Source organism: Symsagittifera roscoffensis, chromosome 1 (genome assembly GCF_963678635.1).
Source record: "Symsagittifera roscoffensis chromosome 1, txSymRosc1.1, whole genome shotgun sequence".
NCBI classification, from domain to species: Eukaryota; Metazoa; Xenacoelomorpha; order Acoela; family Convolutidae; genus Symsagittifera; species Symsagittifera roscoffensis.
Genome location: NC_087062.1, coordinates 4,988,544 through 5,011,897, shown reverse-complemented (window position 1 = coordinate 5,011,897; position 23,354 = coordinate 4,988,544). Strand labels below are relative to the sequence as shown.

Here is a 23,354-nt window from a genome sequence, read left to right as displayed (position 1 = left end):
ACGCCCTCTTTTGGCAAATAACACAAACAATCCATTTGCATACTACGATATGATTGGTTGAAACATTGAGTAACGCTAGTATCGCCCCCAACCGGCGAGTGACATAAATAACTAGTTTCATTATGCCGTGACACAAATTGAGCACCCTCTTGCGGAGGCATACATTTTTGATCCTTCACCGGGGAGACATTATAAGAGTTAATAAAAGAGAGGGCCTTATGGAAAGCCTCAATAGATTTAACTACGAAAAGTTCATCATATTTCGAGGGCTCAGGAGCTGGAAATGTAGGATAACGTGATAAATAATCGACTATCCCCAGCGTGACCCCTGGGACGTGAGTGACTTCAAAATCAAAAGGTAACAAACAATCTGCCCAACGAGCAAGGCGAGACTGATATGATTTCTTATTATAATTTTCATTTAATGCTGATATAATAGCTTTATGATCGGTCAACACTTGAAAGCGTGTACCTAACAGATAAGTACGGAAATGTTCACAAGCCCAATCGATTGCCAATAACTCCAATTCATTTGTACTATATTTAACCTCCGCATTGTTAAGCAAACGCGAAGCAAAAGCAGTTGGGGCCCAAACCCCAGGTTCAACTTCTTGTTCGAGGCAAGCTCCTAAAGCATTATGACTCGCATCGCATTTAACCCTCGAACCCTTCGACGAATCAAAGTGATAAAGACTTGGGATTTTTGCAATCATAATGATTATGTCGTTAAAGGCAAATCAGGTATAAACCTTTGCAAATGGTTTAACGTGCCCATAAAAGAACGAAGGTGCTTTAATGTTCTCGGTGGTTTTAGTGCTTGTATGGCTTCGATTTTTGAGAATTTAGGAGAGTAACCGTCTTCATTAATGTCATATCCAAGCCAAGTTAGTTGGTTAACAGAGAAACCGCACTTACTCAGTTTGAGAGCCCATCCTTCCTCATCAAGTCTATGCATGACCTTTTCGACCAGTTCGTTATGATCCTGAACATCTCCTTTAGTGACTATCAGAATGTCGTCAAGGTAACAAATAACACCTTCTAATCCTTGTAAGGTACAATCCATTGCCTTCTGGAACTCGGTAGGCATGTAAGTCAACCCATAAAATCCTGTGTTGAATCGGTACGTCCCCGTCGCCTCACCACACAGAATATTGAAATTACAGTGACTGCTAGTGAGTGATGACAATGGCAACTGACTAAACGCGTACTTCAAATACAATGACGTGAACCATCCCTTTCCAGGAATATTTCTAGTTATGATTTGTGCCGCGGAATCAATAAGTTCATGAAAGTTCGGCATCTGGTACTTGTTTTTCAGATCTGAGCATTCATCGGCTTAGCATTAAGGGCCAGTTTAATAGAGCCATCTTTCTTTGCGCTTAGCAAAACTGGTGCTATGAAGAAATCGGTCGTACACTTGTCCAACTTTTCAATATGCCCTTGCTCCACCAGAAGTCTTATCTCGTTCGCGACCCTATCTTGAATATGAATCGGAATTTTACGTCCTTTAATTTGGCGTGGCACCAATGGGAACTTGAAGTTAGTGTAGACTTTATGATGTTTAGATCGTCCCAAATGACTGAACACATGGGCGTATTTCTTTGCAAAGAATGAACTCCAGTAGTCTGATATCGGATCCGACGGATTACACTCCAGCGACTGAACCAATGCAGCTTTCAACTGTGTAGTAGCAACACCCAGTTTCTCCTGCAAGTTCAAACCAAGGAAATTACGAGCTCTGTTCTCCGAAATGAGGAACTGAGCGTTTTCCACCATCCAGCCACTTGAAGAAATTGGGAATTGGATCGACCCAAGTAGACAAATGGGCTGCTTATTATAGTCCACATACAAGGTATCAACAGGGTAACGTGCGATATCGCGAAACTCAATTGATGGATTTTGTTGTAGAAGTAAATCACAGGTACGTTTATTCAGAAACGAGACTGGGCTTCCTGTGTCGACAGTCGAATAGAAAAAACTACGACCTGAGCGCAACTGGATACTTAGGCTCCGAGATTTCCCTTCGCTTGATTTGAGGGTTTCTATACTATTAATCATCACAGCGGCGGATTCCAGCTGCATCACCCCATATTATGGCTCACTATCTTGATCGACATCTATAAAATTACAATCCATAGATGGGCCCGAAGTGTCCTCATTTTCTTGAACTAGATTTACACGTCGTTTCGACGAATTGCAACATTTCGCGAAGTGACCCCGTTTTCGACAGAGGTTACATGTTACTTCCCGAGCTGGGCAAGGTTACCACAAAAGTAACATGATTTGTTTGTTTGATTGTTTTGTGACGCTTGTCGATGACTTTGGTTTTGAGGATAATTCAGTTTCCCTCTAGATGATTGAATGGAGAAAGTAGGTTCTTGTTTAATCTTGATACCATTTGAGTGTTGATTATGAGGAAGTAACTTTTGGAATTGAGCAGATGTACTTGCCCCTTTTTCACACTCAAGCGGGAGCTTGTAGGTGCCATCAAGATAAGCCTTAGCATTGATAAGTTGTTGTTGAACATCATTGTCTCGAATTCGACCAATAAAAAGGTCCTTCAGAGTCTCGCTTTCTTGATCATGTGGCCAATTACAAAGAGCCACTTGGGCGCTGAGACGAGCGTAAAATGACGGAAATCGTCATTTTTAAGCATGAAAACCGTGTTATACAGTTTGATACATTCCACCGTATATTCCAGTTCAATCTTGAATAATGTTTCACAGCCATTATGAAATTCTCGAAAAGGAATAGTACTGATGTCCGTGTGAGGAAATGAGTCAGCGAATCGTCTCCTACCTTCATTCCCCAGGGCAAAGAACAAACGAGACTTCATACGGGCTTCAGCTTTGTGATAGAACCAATTCTGATTGATCCGAGGGCCTTTTCTCCTCCTCTCGATGTTTAATTCGTTAATTCGACGGATCGCTGCTTGATCTCTTTGTCGTCTGGCGTCCGCCGCTCCAGCGTCCTCATCATCAGCAATTGATTCGGGTCTCGGAGGAGGTTCATCAATGACCTCAGTGGGTTCAGTTAGAAGATCGTGAGGATTGATATTATCCTTCAGGCCAGCGGCCAAGAAAAATTGACCAATCCAAGCTTCCCACAGGAAGCTTTCGCCCAGAAAGGGGGAATGCCTAACAGGTCAGTCCTCTCTTCGTTCACAGGAACTGCTGGCTGCGCCATGAGATTTGCCGAGGTTTTAGAATGAAAACTTGGTTGTTTGAACAATAAGTAAATTGTTTTAGAGTTGAATAATTAGTTGCTTGAATCACTTTATTGCTTGGTTTTGAATAAATACTTGGTTTCGAATAATTACTCTTAAAAGGAAGTTTATCCTGAATGAACATGACTTTTGAATTGAATAAAGTTTATCTAGCAAACAGTTTGATATCAGTAGAGAATGACCACGCTCTGTATGGTATTAAGTATAGTTTAGCACAATGACCTCGGTTAGTATAATTAACATCAATCTGCAGTGAGACTGCAAAAGAACAAGTAAATAACGAGGTACCGAAGGTCGCCTCACGACAACCACCCCATGCTCAAATATTCCGTCCTTTTCTTCAAAAGTGGGAACAACAACTTGCAATGAACAATTAAAGGCTTCTTTAAAATAACAGTATAATGCCGAAGATTAAAAAAAAAACAAATTTTTCAATTGCCATTAAGCGTGAAGACAATTTTTGAGGTCGTTTTCTTTTTTTTGTCGTTAAATTTCAAATTGTCAGCAAAAGTTTTTAAAAAATTCACTCTCAATTTTCCTTAAAACTAAATTCAGATTTGTGGGTTGTTTTCTGTTTTTATTATTGAAAATGTTTACGGTGCAAAAATGTGAACATTTTTTGGTTGAAAGTGGAATTTTGCTTTTATACTTCCCTGTGGAATAAATAAATAACCTGTTCAGTTTTTTTCTAATTGGATTGGTTTTATGAAAAATTTTGAACCAGAAACGATTCTTGAAAACCAAAACTGACCTCAAAATTCAGAAACAGTCCTAAATTTACTGAATTCCCGAAGAATAAAAATAAATTACCTCTTGACCCAGTTTTCACTCAATTTGGCAACTTCGAGAAAAATACGCCAATCATAATCAATTCATGATATTTAAAGAGATTTAACGTTTTCTATTTAAAGCTACCTCGATCGCACTCTTTCTACTCGTCAATATTTTAAACATAAAAAGAAAGATGGTGCCTACTGCAGTGCAAGCAAGCTAACATAGGTACCGCCATTAAAATTAGAAGCGAATATCGCGACTGAAAATTTGAACAAAAGAACGAGGTTTTCATGCAAAAACGGAATGAATTTTTTTTCGGGAAACCGGGAATAAGTTTTTAGGCAGCAAATTGATTTTTCGTCTTCTTGACACGCCATCCGCTAGGATAATCAAAATGAGCGAAAAAGATTTCGGAACCAGTTTGCAGAGAAAAAGTTATCAAGCAGATTTCAAGCAGATCACAGAAACTGAAAATTTAAACTTGCTATCAAATTTGTTGACAAGGCTTGTTTTTGCTTTTTTTTTAAATGGGATGACGGTTTTTCCTGCAATCAGTTCGTTAAACAAATTTTTACGGATTCCACACGAAGTGTTTCAACGACTCGGTTTTCTATCAAAAACAGTACAAGTAGTCGAGTTCTGACCACAATTCAAAAAAAAAAATTTGTTTTGAATGTTTTTACACTAAACTTGTGCATTTAGGCAGTTTTAAAACAATTGATTAAAGAAAATGATCAACAATCAAATACAAGTGTCAGAAACATTAAATCACTATTCGCAAAGTTCATTCAGAATCAAACAACTACCAAACAACTGAAACAATAACTGTTTAATAAATTGCTTTCTTATTTCTTAGGTATTTGCTTAAATTTTCGATGATTTTTTATTTTTTTTTTTAATTTGAAAATTTTGTCAATAATTGTCGATCTGACATGTCAATAAACATTTTAAAAATTTTATAGCCGTTTTCAAAAATAGACTGCTAATTAAGGAGTAATTCACAGTGTTTGTTCTGGTTGTCAAGCGTTAGCATCTTACAAGTGATATCTGATAATCTATAAAAACTAGGTTTTATTCAGACTTAACGCTATCTGTACTACATTCCTTCTTACGATAAACATTGAGCGTCTTGGTGGACAATTTGAGCGTTTGACCCACACAAGTATAGCGCTACACTCCTTTTAAGTCAGCTTACAATACCACTTTGAACTTCATTTTACGTTCCGATAGAGCCTTCACAGACTGCAAGCTTATTTTAGGTTTCAGATTATTAAAAAACACTTGTGCTCGTTTTATTTGATGCACTTTGGTTGTCAGCAATTGAGATGAATAGCCTTCATATTCTAAAACTAGAACGGGAGGGGAAGTGTGTCCTTCTGCAGTTTTTGTTACTTCCCATTTAGTCAAAAAATCGTTATTTTTTTCCTATTTTTTGTCGTCTTTAATGATCTGAATTTTACCCTATCTGACTGTTTCTGAGGCTATTGAATTTCATCCAGTGTTTTTACCCATTACCCAAACATTTAGGCAAAAAATGGTTATTTTTTTCCTATTTTTTGTCGTCTTTAATTATCTGAATTTTACCCTATCTGACTGTTTCTGAGGCTATTGAATTTCATCCAGTGTTTTTACCCATTACCCAAACATTTAGGCAAAAAATCGTTATTTTTTCCTATTTTTTTGTCGTCTTTAATGTCGTGACATTTTCATAAGTTTCGGTGTATTTTGTACGTTGCGTGTAGAGAAACTTAGGTTCCCCAGCCACAGTTGTTACAGCAACTTTTTCATCCCGTAAAGGAACCTCAAATGCACAACTAATGGATCTCTTTCAATTTGTATTAAATCGGCATTCCAAAACCAGATCATTTCGAAATGTAAGCGTATTGAACGTCAATTAAGTTTCCACATTTTATTTGACACTAACTCAATCAAGATTATTACGAGACTAGTTTGGCAAGAAACTTTTTATGATTGGGCGACAATTTGTAACAAGCGACGATTCGTAACAGGCGACAATTCATAACTTTCTAAAAGACGAATATTCGTAACAAGCGACGATTCGTAACAAGCGACAAATCGTATCAATGTTTTGTTTGATGTTTAACAATTTAAATAGTTAATCGAAAGCTTAATTAACAGAAAAAGAAAAGAAAAGTCTGAAATCACAAATAAAACAAGTCCCTGTATTATATTTTTATGTTCTGATAGTTTTTCAATATCTCAGACAACCTTAACTGCGCTTTTTCGTGATAGTTGGGTGTGTACAGCAAATTCCAATCTGGAAAACACGATGCGAACCTTCCACTGAATTGCTCGGCCTTGGCTTTTGAATTCCGCGCACTCAAATTGATTACAGAGATCTGGGGGAAGGAAGCTGATTGGAGTTTTGTGCGAGACACTGCAATACTCCATTTCTTATCAAAAAATTCCAAATATGGATGATTGGAGAATTTTCGCCCAATTGATCGTTCAAGTGTTTGAGCCCCAGCTCCAGGTCACCTCAAAGGATAAGTGCCAGCGCAATAAATGATTTCATTAGAAGTCGCAGTGTTTCGTCGGATCTGTAAAGAGGAGCCAAGCCGAGCTCCTGCTTTTTTTTCCAAGTAGCTTGCTCAAATTGGAAAAAGCAGCCTTTGATAATGGCACTTGGGAAGTCTGAATGAAAGGCATTGATCGACGCTTTTTCGAAATCGAGCAGAATTTTTGAGGGCTCCAGGCAGGGGTTTAACTGTTTCAGCTCATCAAAAGTTCGCAGATATTGCTCTTCCGTTTTTCTGTCAAAAAACGTCTATCATTGGAACTGTTCGTTCGTTTACTACAGCATGTACGGCGAATACTGAATTAAAAAGCGTGGGGCAAGATTTAAAAGTTCAATCAGCATGCCAAGCTGTGTTGTTGCTTTTCAAGACATCTAAGTTTTCTTCGTAGAAAAAATTAACATGCGGTCATCATCATCAGACCCAGAGTCATAGACTAAAAAGTATCCCACTGACTAAGAGGGTCAGCTGAATTGATATTGCAATGTCTTTTGAAGTAGCTGCCGCTTTTTCGATGAAACTTTGTCGCTGAACCATTCGGGCTTTTGATTTATACTTGGGCAAATTTGCCACCATCTCCGTGGGGCGTCCCCAGTAAACTTTGCATAAATAGCTCAAGGCGGTTCAAAGTGGATTTGGTTTTCCTTTGATAGCACGTTTGACTAAATAAAAATGATTTGTAGTTTTTGGGGTAAACTTCAATTCTCCTCCAGAAAAATACAGGCATGCTTGGAAAACTAAAGTTTATTTAAGCGTTATTTTGTTTTGGTTAAAAAGATATCCCACTACTCCCAACAGAAACGCACGCTCTCTATTCATGCTTGTTTTCAATTTTTTAACAATCCGGTACATGCACGTGCATAAAATTTTTATTAAAAATGAGCCATCAAAAGTTATAACAGACGATGTGCAGGGACATTTACAGCATCGCCATGTGGTCTGGACAGTAAATTTCCGCTTGCAGCGTTCACAGATGGTGTGTTCTAGAAGAATTAAAGGACGAGCGTTAATGGATAAAATTGATAGACAAACGATTGAATTCCAACAAGAATTGTAGAAGAATGATCAAAATCAATGTCAGAAAGCCCATGCTTATAGTGCTAATAGTTTCAAAACACTTTTTATGATAACCAGACTAAAATTAATTCAAAACTTTGATGAACCAAAGTTTAACTAGGAGTTAAATTCATTGCCCCACCTGTTTTTTTGATTGATTAACAACTGAGAAACAGAGTTTTAATCCCCCACGACAATTGCAATTAATAATTTCAACGTTATTTTCAATCCCCATATCAGCGATTATTTTTCGAATCGTCGCTTGTTACGAATTGTCGCCCATCAAAAATACGAATCGTCGTTTGTTACGAATTGTCGACTGATACAACTCGTCGCCTGTTACGAATTGTCGCCTCACGATTCTTTATACACCCTTGGATTTTTTTTTACTTACTCAGCATCACAAATGAAAAAAAAATTATTGTCTTTGTCAATTCTGGAAACGTAGCTGGTTTTTGACAATGTGCTAGTTTTGCTTTGTGACATCTATACGACGTCTAGTTATGCCTTGTAGGTTTTGCACACAAACCAAAGTAAATTGGCAGTTATCTCGTAACTTTCCCTCAATTATTGTGACATAAGACCAAAGGGTACAAAAATGCAGTTTCGCAATCGAATTTTTATCGATCAGAGAAAAGAACATCTAATCGGGAAAATTGATGGTTTTAATAGATTAGCGACGTTATTTGAATGATTGGACTAATCGGTAAGGGTTCGTTTTGACTGACATGCTATTTTTTAAAATTTCCATTTGGACATGAACGACACGTAACCTTTTATTGTTTCGCACACACTGAAACGGCGAAGACACAACAACAATAGTCGCAGTGGAAACAACTACGAGAAAACGACAACGGATTGATATTGTCATTGGAAATTGTCAAGAACCATTCCGAGTTGTAACGATTGTGCTGCTACAATCGTTACAACGTAGAACCCGAGAAAAAGGAAGGGTGTTGAGACCTCAAACTGTTTTATATAAACTTTTAGCTTCCTGTTCATGCCCTGAGTTGAATTTAATTAGCACCCAGATTCATTTTCAGAGAATGAGAAGCTAGGAGTGAGGGAAACGGTTGATGCATCTTTGATGGAGATGATGATTTTTATCTACTGAACAAAAACAATAGTAATATAATAAATAGTAGTAACCCTGTTTTTAGGATTGACCTCGTGGTCTGCGGATACTGAGACTCAGCCATGAACTCACTATTTTTGCATATAATTAAGTTAATTTGAGCGTTCTGGTCGAAGCCGGAAAGCAGTAACGTTTTGTCGACCCGATGTTACGAAAACCACCAAAACAACTGCCTGTGGCAGAGACGGTGAAAAGCATGTAGAGCTGTGTTTAGACGCTAGCCAGTCGTTTTAGAACCTAGCTTTATTTTCCGTCGATATGTACATCAGGGCGAATGTTACATAGATGTTTTTATGGCACTCCTGAGTGTTATTCTTTTTTAACATCTTGACCGGCAGAACCGTTAACGAGCACTCCGCGCTGAGCGGATGCTCAAAACAACGCCCTAACCACCGGGGCGGAAGGGTAGTTCGGAAAGCGGAAGCCTTCAGGATTCCCGTGAATAGCTTTTTAACCTAGTTAAGACCGAAAATTCACACACCAGGAAGGGTGGGGGGATTCGCGTTCCCGTCATTTCCTGAGTGGTACGTGACCAAAAACACTTAAAGATATATAAGACACCAAACAAAAAGTAGTAGAGTACCTGAGAAAAACAAAAACATAAAAAATATCCGTAAAAACCAAAAAACAGTAAAAAAGTATAAAATCAGTAGAAATCATTCCCCCAGACGGGATATGATCCGACCCTCCGGTTTGTTGTTGTTAGATATATTGTTGTTACAGGCATTTATATCAGTCAGGATCGTTACGATCAATTTTGTGGACCGTTTGTGGTGCTTGTAATGTTGGGTTATTTGAGTATGTAACATTCGCCCGGAAGATACATATCGACGGAAAATAAAACTAAGTCCTAAGACGACTCGCTAACGCCTAATTAGAGCTTTATATGCTTTTCACCGTCTCTACCAAGCCAGTACTTTTCGGTGGTCTTTTCTAAAATCGGGTCGACAAAAACGTTACTGCTTTCGGCTTCGGTCAAAACACTCAAATTAACTTAATTACATGCAGAAATAGTGAGCTCATGGCTGGGTCTCAGTATCCCCAGACCACGAGGTCACTCCTAAAAATAGGGCTACTACTATTTATTATATTACTATTTTTTTTGTTCAGTAGATAAAAATCATCATCTCCATCGAAGATGGATCAACCCTTTCCCCCAACTCCTAGCTTCTCATCCTTATCAAAATGAATCTAGTTGTTAATTAAATTCAAATCAGGACATGACAAGAAGCTAAAAGTTTATAGAAAAGGATAAAAGTTTCAGTCCCGAAACCCTTCCGGATTCTTGAATCCACTGAATCAAGTATGTTAATCTTGATTTCTCCGTAATCCGGAAGGCTGTCTTCCACCCTTCACCGTTGTTCGCAACGGCGTTGCAACTATTGTAGCGACACAATAGTTGCAACTCGGAGTGTTCTCTGTTAACTTCGTGATTCGTTGCCGTTTCTTAATCACTATCTTCGTCCTTCTCGCAATCGCAGCTAATGTTGTTCTGTTTTTCTTTTACTTCTTTGCCAAAATGGCCGTTTCTGACGTTTCTCAGAAATGTTACGTCATCACTTCGAAAATTTAAAATTTTAAAATACGGGAATATCCTGACCTTCACCGTTCTGCTAATCAACCGAATAACGTCGGTAATCCTTCAAAATCATTAACTCGGAAGGTTCACTGCTAAAAATTCGAAATCTACAGAGATTGCATTTTGTCCATTCTGGTCGAATGTCACAGTATTTAAGCACGTTAATGCTAATTTGCGCTCAATCCAGAAGGGTCTCGGGATTAAAAAAGAAGATAATGTATAAAATTACACCTAAATTGGCCAAATAGTTCGACTTTTTTCAAAAAAGAAAAAACAATGGATTCACCCGTAAGGCAACATCAGAGGCAGCGTGGAAATGAGAGCACCAGTCCAGTAATGTCAAGGGAGGTTTTAGACCTAGCTAACAAAAATATCATGATTATGACATAAGAAGCGGCGATCAGTAATCAGCTTGAAATTTGCAACAAATATTATAGTTTCGAAATAAAAATTACTTCTCAATGCAATCAGAGTTTTAATCCCCCACGAAAATTGCAATTAACAATTTCAACGTTATTTTTAATTCCCCATATCAGCAATTGAAGGCTACGAATCGTCGCTTGTTACGATTTGTCGCCCGTCAAAAAATACGAATCGTCGTTTGTTACGAGTTGTCGCCTGATACAACTCGTCGCCTGTTACGAATTGTCGCCTCACGATTCTTTATACAACCTTGGAATTTTTTTTACTTACTCAGCATCACAAATGAAAAAAAAATCATTGTCTTTGTCAATTCTGGAAACGTAGCTGGTTTTTGACAATGTGCTAGTTTTGCTTTGTGACATTTATAAGACGTCTAGTTATGCCTTGCATGTCTTGCATACAAACCAAAATAAATTGGCATTTATCTCGTAATTTTCCCTCAATTATCTCGTAACTTTTCCTACTTTCGTCCGAATGTGACTTCGTTATTTTCTGTTAAGTTTTGAGCTTGATTTACTTCGAAGTAAAATGAATAAGGCTAAGTCTAATAAGAAGAAAATAAGCAGCATGATAGGATATGCTAGAATTTACTTTACAAACAACAGTCTCTCTGCAGTACCAACCGATAAAGGGGTTGAGCTTCGTGTTTTAAAAAGTGCCCAATATGCATTCAAACTGCTAGAATTATTACAGTCGATCAAATTCAAAATATTTGATAACACTAATGATTCAGTGTTGTTACATTTCGAAAAACACAATTACGAGGGCTGTCGAGTCTTATAAGGGCAGCTACATAAATGGACAACCATACAGCAAATTGACGTCAACATGTAAACAAGCATGCTCGTTTGTACGGTTTAGTAATAATTTACAAGGAAGTCATACCACTGCTCCAATTTCTATCTCTACAGATTTCAGTCCAAGTCTTGAACAAATAACAGGCTAAGTTTTTGCAAACCTGGAAAAAAGGAAAAGACGCACTTGAACTTATTGAGACTATAAAACTGGAATCCAATGAGACCACCATGTGTTTAAATGTGTTAATAATTTACACGACTGTTTTTATCAATGATGCAATCGACAAAGCAACAAAAAAATTCATGAGCGAGAAAAATTTGAATACATCGCTACAATAAGCTGTAGGCCAAGTTCACAATAAGTATAATGACTGAGGGTTTGGATATGGAAGCTTCTTTTGAAGTCAAACTTAAGAATGAAAGAGTAGGAACTTGTGTTCAAGAAAAAAATCCCTGAATTTCCATGATAACCGCAGATTTAAATCGTGTCTGTCCAGACTTTAGGAAAAAAGTAGTGAAAAGGAAAAAAGAGATGTAAAATTTTTTAAATTGGTTCAATCAAAATGTAGTAAGCTTCGAGCAAATAATTGTATAAAATTTTTAAAGTGTGTCTGGTCCTGCTCGTCTTGTTTTTAGATTTTGAGCTTCACGCAATCAGAAGAAGAAGATATTGGAAGGCGTAAATCATCGATTTTTTAGATGCACCGTTTTTTTGAATAAAACTGTTGAGACCATGAATGCAGAAGAAATTCATTTAAATAAAGGTAAACAACCGCTCAGACAAGAATTATCATGAAGATGGTCATGATTCTAAAGACCTGAAACCCATGTTGGATTTGCAGTACAGAAGGCTTGCAAGTCAGAATTTCTCAAATTAGGTGGAAAATGTTATGAAAACGACAGTTTTATCCAACACCAAAAAGCAGAAAACCTGCCTACCTTGAAGTCTTTTTTTTTGCGTTTATTAAATTCAAACTTGTTTCAAGGTTTCCTTTTGTGGATACAATTACACCTAAATTGGCCAAATAGTTCGAACTTTTTCAAAAAAGAAAAAACAATGGATTCACCCGTAAGGCAACATCAGAGGCAGCGTTGAAATGAGAGCACCAGTCCAGTAATGTCAAGGGAGGTTTTAGACCTAGCTAACAACAATATCATGATTATGACATAAGAAGCTGCGATCAGTAATCAGCTGGAAATTAGCAACAAATATTATAGGTTCAAAATAAAAATTTCGGCTCAATGCAAAAAAATGAAAAACATGAAATAAAAATTTGACAAGTTCCAATATCGGAAAGTAAGATAAATTGAAACTTGGAGTTCAATAAAACCAAACAATTAAGTAACAGAATGTCTCAGGATTATAAGTTGGAGTATATAATCATCATGCAATTTTGGTGAAATTTTAAGTTTGGTAATATTTGATTGGTTGGTTTTATGAAATTGTGTAGAGCCGAATGACGTAGAAAATTTTGTGATCTTCATTTGGTGGGTATTTACTTGTAACAAATTGAAAAAATAGTCTCATTATCAAATTAAATAATCGTGTTAGTATCAAAATTAACCAATTGGCCGATGATTAGCTGACTGTTTCAAGTTTTTGGCTTAAGGTTCTGCGGCAATAAACAGCACTATTTATTGTATCAAATCCTAACTTCAGTTGGCAAGCTTGCAACCACTTGACGTCCGATGTATACCAAGGTTCAACTGTACCCAAATGAAAAATCGGTCCCATTTGTATCAAATTTTTTAAGTCAATCCTTGATGGAACCAATTGTGAGCTAACGAATTATTATATATTTTTTCTTCTGTTCAAACAGCAGAAAACTAAACAGCGGAATAGTGTACATCGGGTTGCGGACTTGCCAACAAAGAGTAGGAATTTATACGAAAACTAGAGCCAGTTATCGACGCGAAGACTTTTCATTGCCGCGAAGTCTGGCCTCATCTTCAGCGGAACCTTGTTTCTTAGTCTATTCAAAATTGTGAACGTTTTTGGCCAATTTTGGCAACAAATACGTCGGGGAAGGCTTAAGTCTTGCGTTCGACTCTGACCACGAATTGTAATTTTTTCAAATAGGAATTATTCTGTGTCAAATATAAATATCGGCCAATTATTTGTCTGTTATCTGATGTCGGCATAATAGTCTTATCTTGGAAATTTTTTCTACTTAAGCTTCTTCATTAATTTTTATTGAAGCTATTAGTGTTTGATTTGCTCCTATTATCTTTATTTTTTTTTCATTGACTTGCTTAAGAAAATTCTTCGGCCCAAATTATTTCGGCCTTTTTTACTCGGCTTTTTGACCTATTTTGGTCGTTTCAAGGGAAACTCAATTTAAACACTCCTCTCCGCTTTCGAAATGATTGTATGTTTAACGCTCGTTTGTTAAAACTCAATTTTCTTTTCGTTTTGGATTTTTTTAAGTCTTAATTTTTCTCAAAAAACTTCTTTTGGTTTTTAACAAAAATGGTATCATTTGAAAGACCACCTTCTTCTTTGTCTGCCGGCGTACTCCTCCAGGGTCTCTTTACACTTGACCCCTCTGTCTATCGCCTTTACCATATTATGAATTTTCTAATTTTCTTGAAAATTACCCCTCTCAAATCTGAGTTTTCAGCTTCATTTAATAAAACAGTTTTGAAAAGCTATTCTGCATTAGCGGCTATGTTCCAGTTTTTTTGCACATAAATATATGGCCCTCGGAATAGTAAAATCTTTGATTTTTGACCGGTTTTGATTTTTATTGACTTATCTCGAAGACTCACCTCTCAAGGTTGATATTCTGGGTTCAATGGAGATAAACGGTTTTCAGAAGCTCTCCTGCGTTAGCGACCAAACTTGTTTTCTCACAAAATGGTATCGCCCAGGAAAAAGTCAACTTTTTAAAGGTTGACTTTTATCGAGAACCTTCCCAAATCTGAGGTTTTGGGTTCTATCGATTTTACAGGTTGCTCGAATTACTGAAGCTGCTTCGCTTTATTTTCACCATAAAGCTATGATTATCTGAAATATCGAATTTTTCATTGGTGACCGTTTTTTTGGACTTTTCTCGCTAACTCTCATGTCAAATCTGATTTAGGTGTAATCGAAGCAACAGGTTGTCGAAAGCCGCATACCTGTATAACTGGCTATGCCCTGTTTGTTTAAGAAAAAAGTAATGGCCTTCAAGTCAGTCAAATTTTTAGAAACTTATTGACTTTACGCGAAACTTATTGACTTTACGTGTTCAACTGAGAAACCCGGTTTTGGGAATCTTCTCTGCTTAAACTGCCACCACCTGCCTTTTGCAGAAAAATGTATGGATTTTGGAAAGTTGTTTGACAGTTTTTTTAGAAGTTTTCCCAGTTTTTAGAAACTTGACCAAAATTTTGATTCTAGTTCTTGCAACGTCTAATTATTTTTCGACTTGTTTTTTTTTATGTTTGTGTTGTATCGCAAATGTTGCGAAGCTCCGCTTAGCATCTGTGTAATGAATTTAGCTCATTGAATTCGGATCGTCCTGCGCTGAGGTAGGTAGCATTCATCCTTGTGTCGTCAATATATGGTTGGTTTTAGCAGAAACGCGAGGATTTTACTGGGGCGATTTTGCGGCGCCTGTTTTTTTGTTCTTTTAATCCATCGCTCGTCGAGTTCACCGGGTCCATTTTTTCTGGAGTTTTTGAACATTCAATTTTAATCATTTTTATCAATCACAGTCCGAAAAAATGCATGACAATTTGAAGTAAAAATCAAGAAATCGCTGAAAAAGATAGCGTTGGACATCCTGTGACAACTTGCAAAAGTACTTGGCCATAATTTTTGCAACGAAACCATTTTATATATATATATACTTATATATTATAGATTGATGGAAACTTTAGATAGACTGCATCCTTCCGAACTTGAATTCTTGGCTGAAGATTCCCTTATAACGGTGGTTCCCAAGTTAAACCAAGAGCAGTTGTTTCTTATCGTGGGAGACTTTGGTCCTTTCTCAGCTGGTCTGCCTTGTGATGTACCTCTTTGGCTTGCGGTTCATCTATCGAAAAAGAGACTATGTGAAATACGTCCCCCTGCGTGGCTCAATTCTGAAAAATTGGCCGAATGGAAGCAACTGGAGGTGGACTCACCTGATATTTTTCAACCAATGCTTTGTTCAAACTACATGGAAGTGTCTCATTTATTATTAACTCATGCTCTAGATAGCATTCCTCACGCTGACCAAGTGCGAACTTTAATAAAAGATATTTGGGACATCCGAACCTCCAAACTAAGAAGCAGTATAGATAAGTTTATTAAGGACAAGGAAACGTTTGCCGGTTTGAACAACTTGTCTGTGATGGAAATCAACTTTATTAGACCTCTACTTGTAAACACGTTGGATAACATGAATGCTATACGCTTTGCTGAGCAGGCTGAATAATTTTTACTCGTTTGTTTTAATAGATTGTTTTTTGTTTGTTTCGAGCTTGCTGGTGAATATATTATTTTAATGGTTAGTTTTGAGCCTATTTGATGAAGTACTCAATTTTCCTCAGATGATTGAACATGTTGCAGTAATTATTCCAGTGTTCAACGGTGAAAAATGGCTGGAAGAGTGCTTACAATCAGTTGCCGACCAATCTATCCTTAAAATCAACTATGTTAAGCTTTCAGTCTCAGTTTACAACGATGCGTCTGCTGATAATTCAAAACAAGTTCTGGATTGTTGGCGTCTAAAGTTTGAAAATCTGTCGATCGACTTCATAGTAACAGACAACTGCGATGCTCCTGGAGGAGTTGGCTTTGCAAGAAACAGGGCTATTGATGTAGTTTTAGCAAAGAATGAATCCATCGAATATTTCTGTTTTCTTGACTGCGACGACGTTATGAAGCCTCAAAGAATTGAAAAACAGCTGGAAATGTGCAGATTGAACCAAAATGCAATAATTGGAAGTCAAGTAATTTCCTGTTTTTTTTTAAATTGCACAAGTAGCTTGTATGAATGTCTTTAACTATATCCCCCTGGGGTACCTAGTAGTGAATATCCCCCCCTATAAAGGAATAAATCAACGGTTAAGCTAGTGAGAATTTTATACCCTGTAACGAAACTCCCCCTTTTGCAAAAGAATGATATAGTTAAAGATATCCGCTCGTATATAACATTTTCAAACCGACCACACCTTTTCTGTATTCGAGACAAGGTTTTTTTTACTAGATCGATTTTTTATCCGACGAAAGTAATTTCGTCAGTTAGAATATTAACATCAACGCGGCAATATAATAGAAAATAATCCAGTTAATCCAGGTTTTTTTAGTAGAAAGTGCCGTATAAGCAGGTACTAGACATTTCCCAGAAAATAACTTCTCTTAAAGTCACTTCTTGGTAATGACCTTCTTGCTCGTATTCGGTTAGATGATAAATCAGCTAACCAGCTCAGATTTTATCTTATTTGCACGTAAAATTAACCGGTGCCTAAAATCAGGTTTTTTTTTGTAAAATAGTTTTTTTTTGGAGAGTTTTTCCTATATTGCAGCCGAAGTACGACTATTTTTGGATTTTTTTTTTCAATTAAAGAATATTAGCGTGTAACGCGCCTCCGGTGCTTTGAATTTTTAACAACTCAAAAAACCGCTTATCTTGGAAATAAGATCTGTATCCTTTCAGTGTACTCTGACAGCACCCAATTACAGGGTTGGTAATTTCAAATTTTTGAATTTTTTTATTCAAATGTTGAAAAACAATAAAGTTTTGTGCAGTTCTTTAAAAATTTTAAAATTAATCAAGTAACGTCGCATCCCGGAAACTAAAATTCTTTGAAAAATTTTAAAACGAATTAAGAAACGTCACATCTCGGACACTAAAAGCAATTGAGCAGTCGCATTTGTACGCAAAATTTGCAACTCCTGAGAGTACTCTGACAGCCCCAATCCAATATACAGCGTTAAGAATTTCAATTTTTTAAAAAAAGGTTAAATTCAAGTTTTCTGAAATTTTTTTGAAAAAATCACAAAAAGTCATGTCGGAAAAAATATTAAGAACTGAACAGTCATATTGAAGGCCGAACTCGCAATACCTGGGGAATCTTGACAGCATCCCACTATTGGGTTGCTAATTTCAACTTGTTGAAGTATACACTGGAAAATGGAAAAAAAATCTTGACCATTGCAATATACGATATAGCTGAAACGTGAAAAAATTCTTTTGTTAAACATGCAAAATTAATGCATTGAAAAAGCTTAAACATGGCGAAATAGTGAATCCCGCATTTAAATATATAATAGATTATCCTCAGTTTTAATTTTTTTCTTCACTTTTTTTTGTGTTTAAATATATTAAAAGCTTATTTTATTGGGGTAAATGGCCGAAGTATCAGAAGTTTTGAAAATTGATTTTTTATGATTATTAAATTAAACGATTATTTTTGCTTTTAAAAGTTTTTTTTTAGCTCTGATTAGACGTGGGTTATATTGTGAAAGCTATTCAAAAAATTTTTCATTAGTTGATTCATTCAAAACACGTCCAGAAAGACAATCACCTGCGTTAAATAAGTATTCACAGAACTGTAACTAAACCGGCAAAATTTGGGTAGCTCATGTTTTTTTTGTAAATTTTTTCTTTCAAATTTATGGTGGCGGGGTATTAGTGTATTGCCTGTGTGGTTACGCTGATGGGTCGCCTCCAATCGATAATTTCATTCGTCCTGCCGTTATTTGTCCTCCTCGCGACAGCATTGCCTGCCCGTTTGACCGCATTAATAGGCAGCTGAGCCGATTGTACATGGCGTTTTTCATTTCCGGTGTGCTGGTCGCTGTTAGCATGGCCACGCAAGATTCCAGGCGGTCTAGAAATGCCATGGCCTGATGACATGCTTCCGATAAGTAAGAGTTCGGTTATTGAAATTTTTTCGGGCATCTAACAGAAAATCTGGAAAGTTGTCTGGTCAAGTTAGTTCTCAGCTACCAAAAATAATCATCAAGTGAGATCAGTGATATATGATTAGCCCTTTCAGTCGTGATTTGATCGAACTTCAAAAAGGTTCCAAATTCCGAGAGCAACAAATGGTTTGAATTTGTTGGTTTTGTCTAATTTCAGCGAATGAAGTGAGAGAGCAGGCTAAAAAAAAAGCTTATAACTCAAATAAATCTTTGAAAGTTAAGTTTACTCCAGTAAAGTTAGTTTACGAAGTTTCTTTTGGCGCCTTCTTGGGATTAACTTGAAACAAAAATCATAAATATTTCCGCAATTGAATTTTTAATTACTATATGTGTTAAGGAAAACTGTTGTCAAATGTACCTATTTGCGCACGTGACTAGGACCTGATTGTTTTCAAACTTAAAGTTGTTTGTTTCAAAGTAAATGTAATCCTATTGTTTGTCTGCTTATAATTTGTTAACTTAGTTGCCACAGATAGCGCTGAAAGCAATTTTTACTCTTATTGAAAGTGTTTGGTTTATATTGGAAATTGGTAAATCTACTGTTCCTTCGCTTCAAAGGGTTTCTTTTTTGTTTGGTTGGCTTACTCATCTAATTTCGCGTAGTTTGAAGAGATGAAGGTTTTCATCTTATAAAAAAGCGTAACTATTTTAAGTTAAAAATATCTCTTGGAACATTTGGTTTCGACTTTAACGGGACGTTACCGAGGTGGTTTTGGCATAACTGACGCTGGATGAATGCTGAATTTTTTTCTCAAAATAAACATCATTCGAGATAAATGAATGAAGTTTTCGTAGTTGTTTTTTGTTCGATTTACTTTCTTTCTGCTGGCTTGCTACGCTTTGTTTTGTAAGTGTCTTGTAAGTGGCACGAAGCTTCGCGTCGATGTAAAATCGATGTAACTGGGCTGATTCTATAGCTTTCCAGAATTATTGAAAGTTCATTTTTAAAATATTTGATTTTGAATGTTGATTTTGAGCTGGCTTTTCATTAAAAAAATGGTTCCGTCTCATCGTATCTGCTCAAGAATTCTCGGTTTTGTTACCGCTTTGTAGGTTTTGTTTCTGATTTTCATTCAGTTTTTAAGAGTCTATGAACGTAGTTCAGCCTCTTATATAGGTCGTGATGATTCTTTTTTTTCGGGTCTTAAAATGCTCAGAAGGTTTTTTTGGGTCTTAACAGGTTGCAGAAGTGCATTCATCTATATTAATGTACTTTTGAATGCTTCTTAGTTCATATGCATTATTTGAGTGCAATTCAATTTCATCTGCTAAAAGTTAGGCAAGTTATGCTCTCCAATTAGAAAAGTGTAAAAATCAAGAAAAACGTAATCGACTTCTAGTTTCGAGAGGAATTTAATTTTCAGATTTCCCAGCGAAATAATAAGCAAACTTATTGATCCAGTTTTCTCAAATTGCGTCTTTTATCATCAAAAAAGTTTCAATCGTAAATTAATTTATAAATTAAGAGCTTCAGTGAAGTAGCCTCGAGAAATTCCAAGAGCAAAATTTGCGGCTCTCATTTATATTAGTCGATTGTTTTGTCATGCTGTGTGTGTCAAATTGCATGCAGTGCCAAGCTTTGGTTCGCCTCTGTTAGTTAAATTGCTCCCGGTCCAACTCCCTACATTCACCTTTGGGTCTTTTTTCCGCGGGGGAGAGAGATTTCATCTTGAGATGCGGATGACACTGGGACCTTGAGGTGCGGATGACACTGGGACCCCTTCAACCGTGACCGAAGCAGGATTCGAACCCACGACTTTTGTGTTAAAGGCCGTGCGTCTTAACCAATCGGGCGCGTTTACCGCAGTTTTGTATCGCAAAAAGTGCGAAGCTCTGCTTCGCCTCTGTGTAATTGATGCGCAGCCTGTTTAAACTATGAGCGAAACTTAACACCTTGAAAGGATAACAGTCAGATGCGAGCAACACTTAAGATTATATTTATTTTCCTTTTAGTTTATTCGAAACGACGCGGCCACAGTTCGCTTCACTGACTGGTGTAATAATCTATCTGGTAGTCTTCTGGAAACCCAGATATACACTTCGCATGGGCCGACTGTGGCTATGCCTACTTGGTTTATCCACAGATCGAAACTTCAGAAGTTTTCAGAGGAGGGAACGGGAACACCGGAAGACTTGTTGTTTTTCTATAAGCACCTGAGAAATGGAGGCAAAGTTAAAAGAGTGGACGAGAAATTGGTGTTTTATCGATATCATCCCTCAAATACGACATTTTCGATCAAATCTGAGACAATTTGGAATGTCAAATTGCACTTCTTTATTGAAGATGTCCTGGAGAAGGTACTAACTTTGATTATTTTGAAAATATTCATGATTGTCGGAAATAAGGGCAGAATTGTCGACCACAATTTTTTTTTAAAGAAAACATTTAAAGTGAAAATTTTTTACTTAACAGTCTTTTAGTTATAAGTTTTTCCTCGATAATTGTGCATTGTTTTCTATTTTTCTCTGTTTTGTTGATTTCTCTCATTACAATTGCGATTAGCTCGCGTTATAAAATTGGAAAATAGACTTTTTTTGGGTTATTTGGCCGGCTTACTTTGCTAGATCCTGTTATTGGAAGCAATTTGGCCCTCTTAGTGTGGGTGTAGCGTGCACGCTTGGGAAGACTAAAGTCATGGGTTCGATTCCGCTCAGGACTGGTTTTTTTCGCAGACAGATTTTTTTTTGCGTGGCAAAAAACTTTGTCTGACTATTGTTTGTCGCTTATTTTGTCTGCTTAGTTGCCATAGCTTGAAATTTGTTTATGATTTAAGCTCTTTTCACTGTCATTCAAGACCCTTCAATTTTGCAAAAGTTTTTGCATACGTTTCCTTCGCCTCGAATGATTTTGTCAGTGAGCGTTTAGGAATAAAAAGCGTTAGAGAATGACTAGATTGTACTTACTTTTGTAGAGTTTTGGAGCTTTTTGGAAAATATGGACAATGTAGCTGTTATTTTTTCACAGACAATGTGTTAAGCTCTAGTTCTTGTATATATTTTTGTATCGCTAGTGATGCGAAGTTCGGCTCCGCCTCTGTGTTGAAAACTCAAAATGGTCATTGCATTTTTTTTCGTTTCTCAAGTATCTCATTAAAACTCAAACTTCAGATTTTTTGTCAGCTTAATTGCTATAGCACGGAATTCACACATGGTTCAAGCATTCTTTTATAATTGAAAATCCTCTCAATCTACTTCGATTTTTGCAAGTAATTGCTTTCCAAGACTTTTTTTTTGAGCTTTTTCATATTTTAAGTTACAATTTTGTAATTTTGCATCCTTGTTTCCTTCAGAGGGAAGAAAAAATGCGTTTAAATGTTCCGATTTTACTCCTTCACAATTTTTTTTTTCGCCTGGCTTAAGTCGCGTTTCTGAATCATAAAGATTAAGAATAGAGAAAGCCTCAGTGGAGGATTCGACCCCCTGCCGAGCCAAAGGGTACCACCTTTGGTACTTTTAAAGAAATCCATTTTTGGACGACGGACCCTAAAATTTTCTAAAGGCCAATACTAATTTTGAGGAGCGTGCGCTAAAAAAAGGCAATTTCTTTGCTTCTGTGTAAAATTTCATACCAAGTAATTATCAGCGGATTTTAATTCGCCCTAACATGGATGCAGTTTGTTTTTGTGGGAGTGTTGACAGTTGGAATTGGTGGCAAATAAGTTGTAAGAATTCATTTAATCAGACTCGCAGTATCGAGAACTTCTAAAGCAAAGCTTGATTTTTGGGTGCCAATCAGTCGATAGCAGTTTAGTTCAATAATTATCAGTATAGCTTGGCATTTGCTGTAGGAAAAATAGTCGATTTTTAGACTGCTATGAATATTTGACTGCTACCAATTTTTGCCCATTATCGATATGTTGTAGTAGGTGTAGTCTATTTTTTTTTCTACGACGAGCTGGGTGGTTTGAACTATACCTACAAAAACTTCGTATTTTCTCCCCAGTTGCGAATTTAGGATAATTATTATTTAGTTTTCTATTCACGTGGAGCTTAAATGGCCTAATAGTACCTCTCAGAAATCATTCGAACTTAAATTGACTACTTGTCCGAACACTTGGTTCTTTTTCCTTTTTGGGATGTGTTTAATTTTGAAATTAAATTTAAATTAATGCGGTTCATGTATTAATGACTCGAAGAATGACAGGAAATCTCGCAATCAAAGAATGAACTTATTTGAAAGGGTTTCCGGCCCAGTTGAGGTCGCCAACCGATTGAAACATTCTGAGGCTGTTCTTAAAATATATATGAAATTTCAAAAAATCGAAGAATTTAAATGTCAGACAAGAAACAAAACGGTGGCCGGATAGTTATGTGGTTTTTGCAAAACCAGTAGTTTTTCTTAGTTACTGTACATATGCTCTAACTTTAGCTGGACAAGTTCTCAATTTGGGGTGCTGGCAAACTTGGCAAGCAGTTGTTCAGGTCACTTCCCGAAAGTATTCGCCACAAGGTCACTCAGTTCTTTGATGTAGACCAATCGAAACTGAAACATGGATTTGTGAATCTGCCCTACCTGCCAGATGAAAAATCAAAATGGGTCCCTATTGAACATGTTGACTCTTTGAAGAGTCCATTTGTTATTTGTCTCAAACTTAACTTGTTGGGCTTCGAAGAAATTCTGGCTAAATTTCAGTTTCTGGAAGGGGTCGATTACTGGATTTTCAATTAACCCTATTTAAGAATAAATTCAACAGTTTCGAGTATACTAGTTTCCAGAAATGAATGGTCAATAATTGTCAAAAGTAACGAAGTTTTGTCGCGCTTTGATAATATAGAGAGTGTTCTAATCTAGTTGTTAATTTTTTGCTAGATATTTACAATCCAGCTCATAAGTAGGCTGAAATAAATTAAAGCCCAGTACTAATAGCCTCTCAGCGTAAAGGTTTTGTCGAAACTGAGCTGCCTTGAAATCTTGGTATTGTCAAG

At 36.7% G+C, this 23,354-nt stretch overlaps 2 protein-coding genes across 2 annotated transcripts; both read left to right on the top strand.

Moving 5' to 3' along the window:
• Positions 1-15,375: 15,375 nt before the first annotated feature.
• On the top strand, positions 15,376-15,936 carry LOC134857054 (DNA replication complex GINS protein PSF2-like). Its single transcript, XM_063873400.1, has one exon. The coding sequence runs from the start codon at positions 15,379-15,381 to the stop codon at positions 15,931-15,933; it is 555 nt and encodes a 184-aa protein (XP_063729470.1). The 5' UTR covers positions 15,376-15,378; the 3' UTR covers positions 15,934-15,936.
• A 104-nt stretch (positions 15,937-16,040) lies between these two features.
• LOC134857053 (UDP-GlcNAc:betaGal beta-1,3-N-acetylglucosaminyltransferase-like protein 1) lies at positions 16,041-23,255 on the top strand. The gene is made up of 3 exons (XM_063873399.1): positions 16,041-16,450; positions 20,382-20,726; positions 22,798-23,255. Exons 1-3 carry the CDS (start codon positions 16,049-16,051, stop codon positions 23,095-23,097), a joined length of 1,047 nt encoding a protein of 348 aa, XP_063729469.1. The 5' UTR covers positions 16,041-16,048; the 3' UTR covers positions 23,098-23,255.
• The last annotated feature ends 99 nt before the right edge of the window (positions 23,256-23,354 follow it).

Bases quoted from the DNA above. Each gene is read 5' to 3' on its own strand.
- LOC134857054 (XM_063873400.1), top strand. From the start codon at position 15,379: ATGGAAACTTTAGATAGACTGCATCCTTCCGAACTTGAATTCTTGGCT.
- LOC134857053 (XM_063873399.1), top strand. From the start codon at position 16,049: ATGATTGAACATGTTGCAGTAATTATTCCAGTGTTCAACGGTGAAAAA. The intron at 16,451-20,381 runs GTAATTTCCTGT...TTTTCCTTTTAG, and splicing joins ATGCAATAATTGGAAGTCAA to TTTATTCGAAACGACGCGGC. The intron at 20,727-22,797 runs GTACTAACTTTG...CTCTAACTTTAG, and splicing joins TTGAAGATGTCCTGGAGAAG to CTGGACAAGTTCTCAATTTG.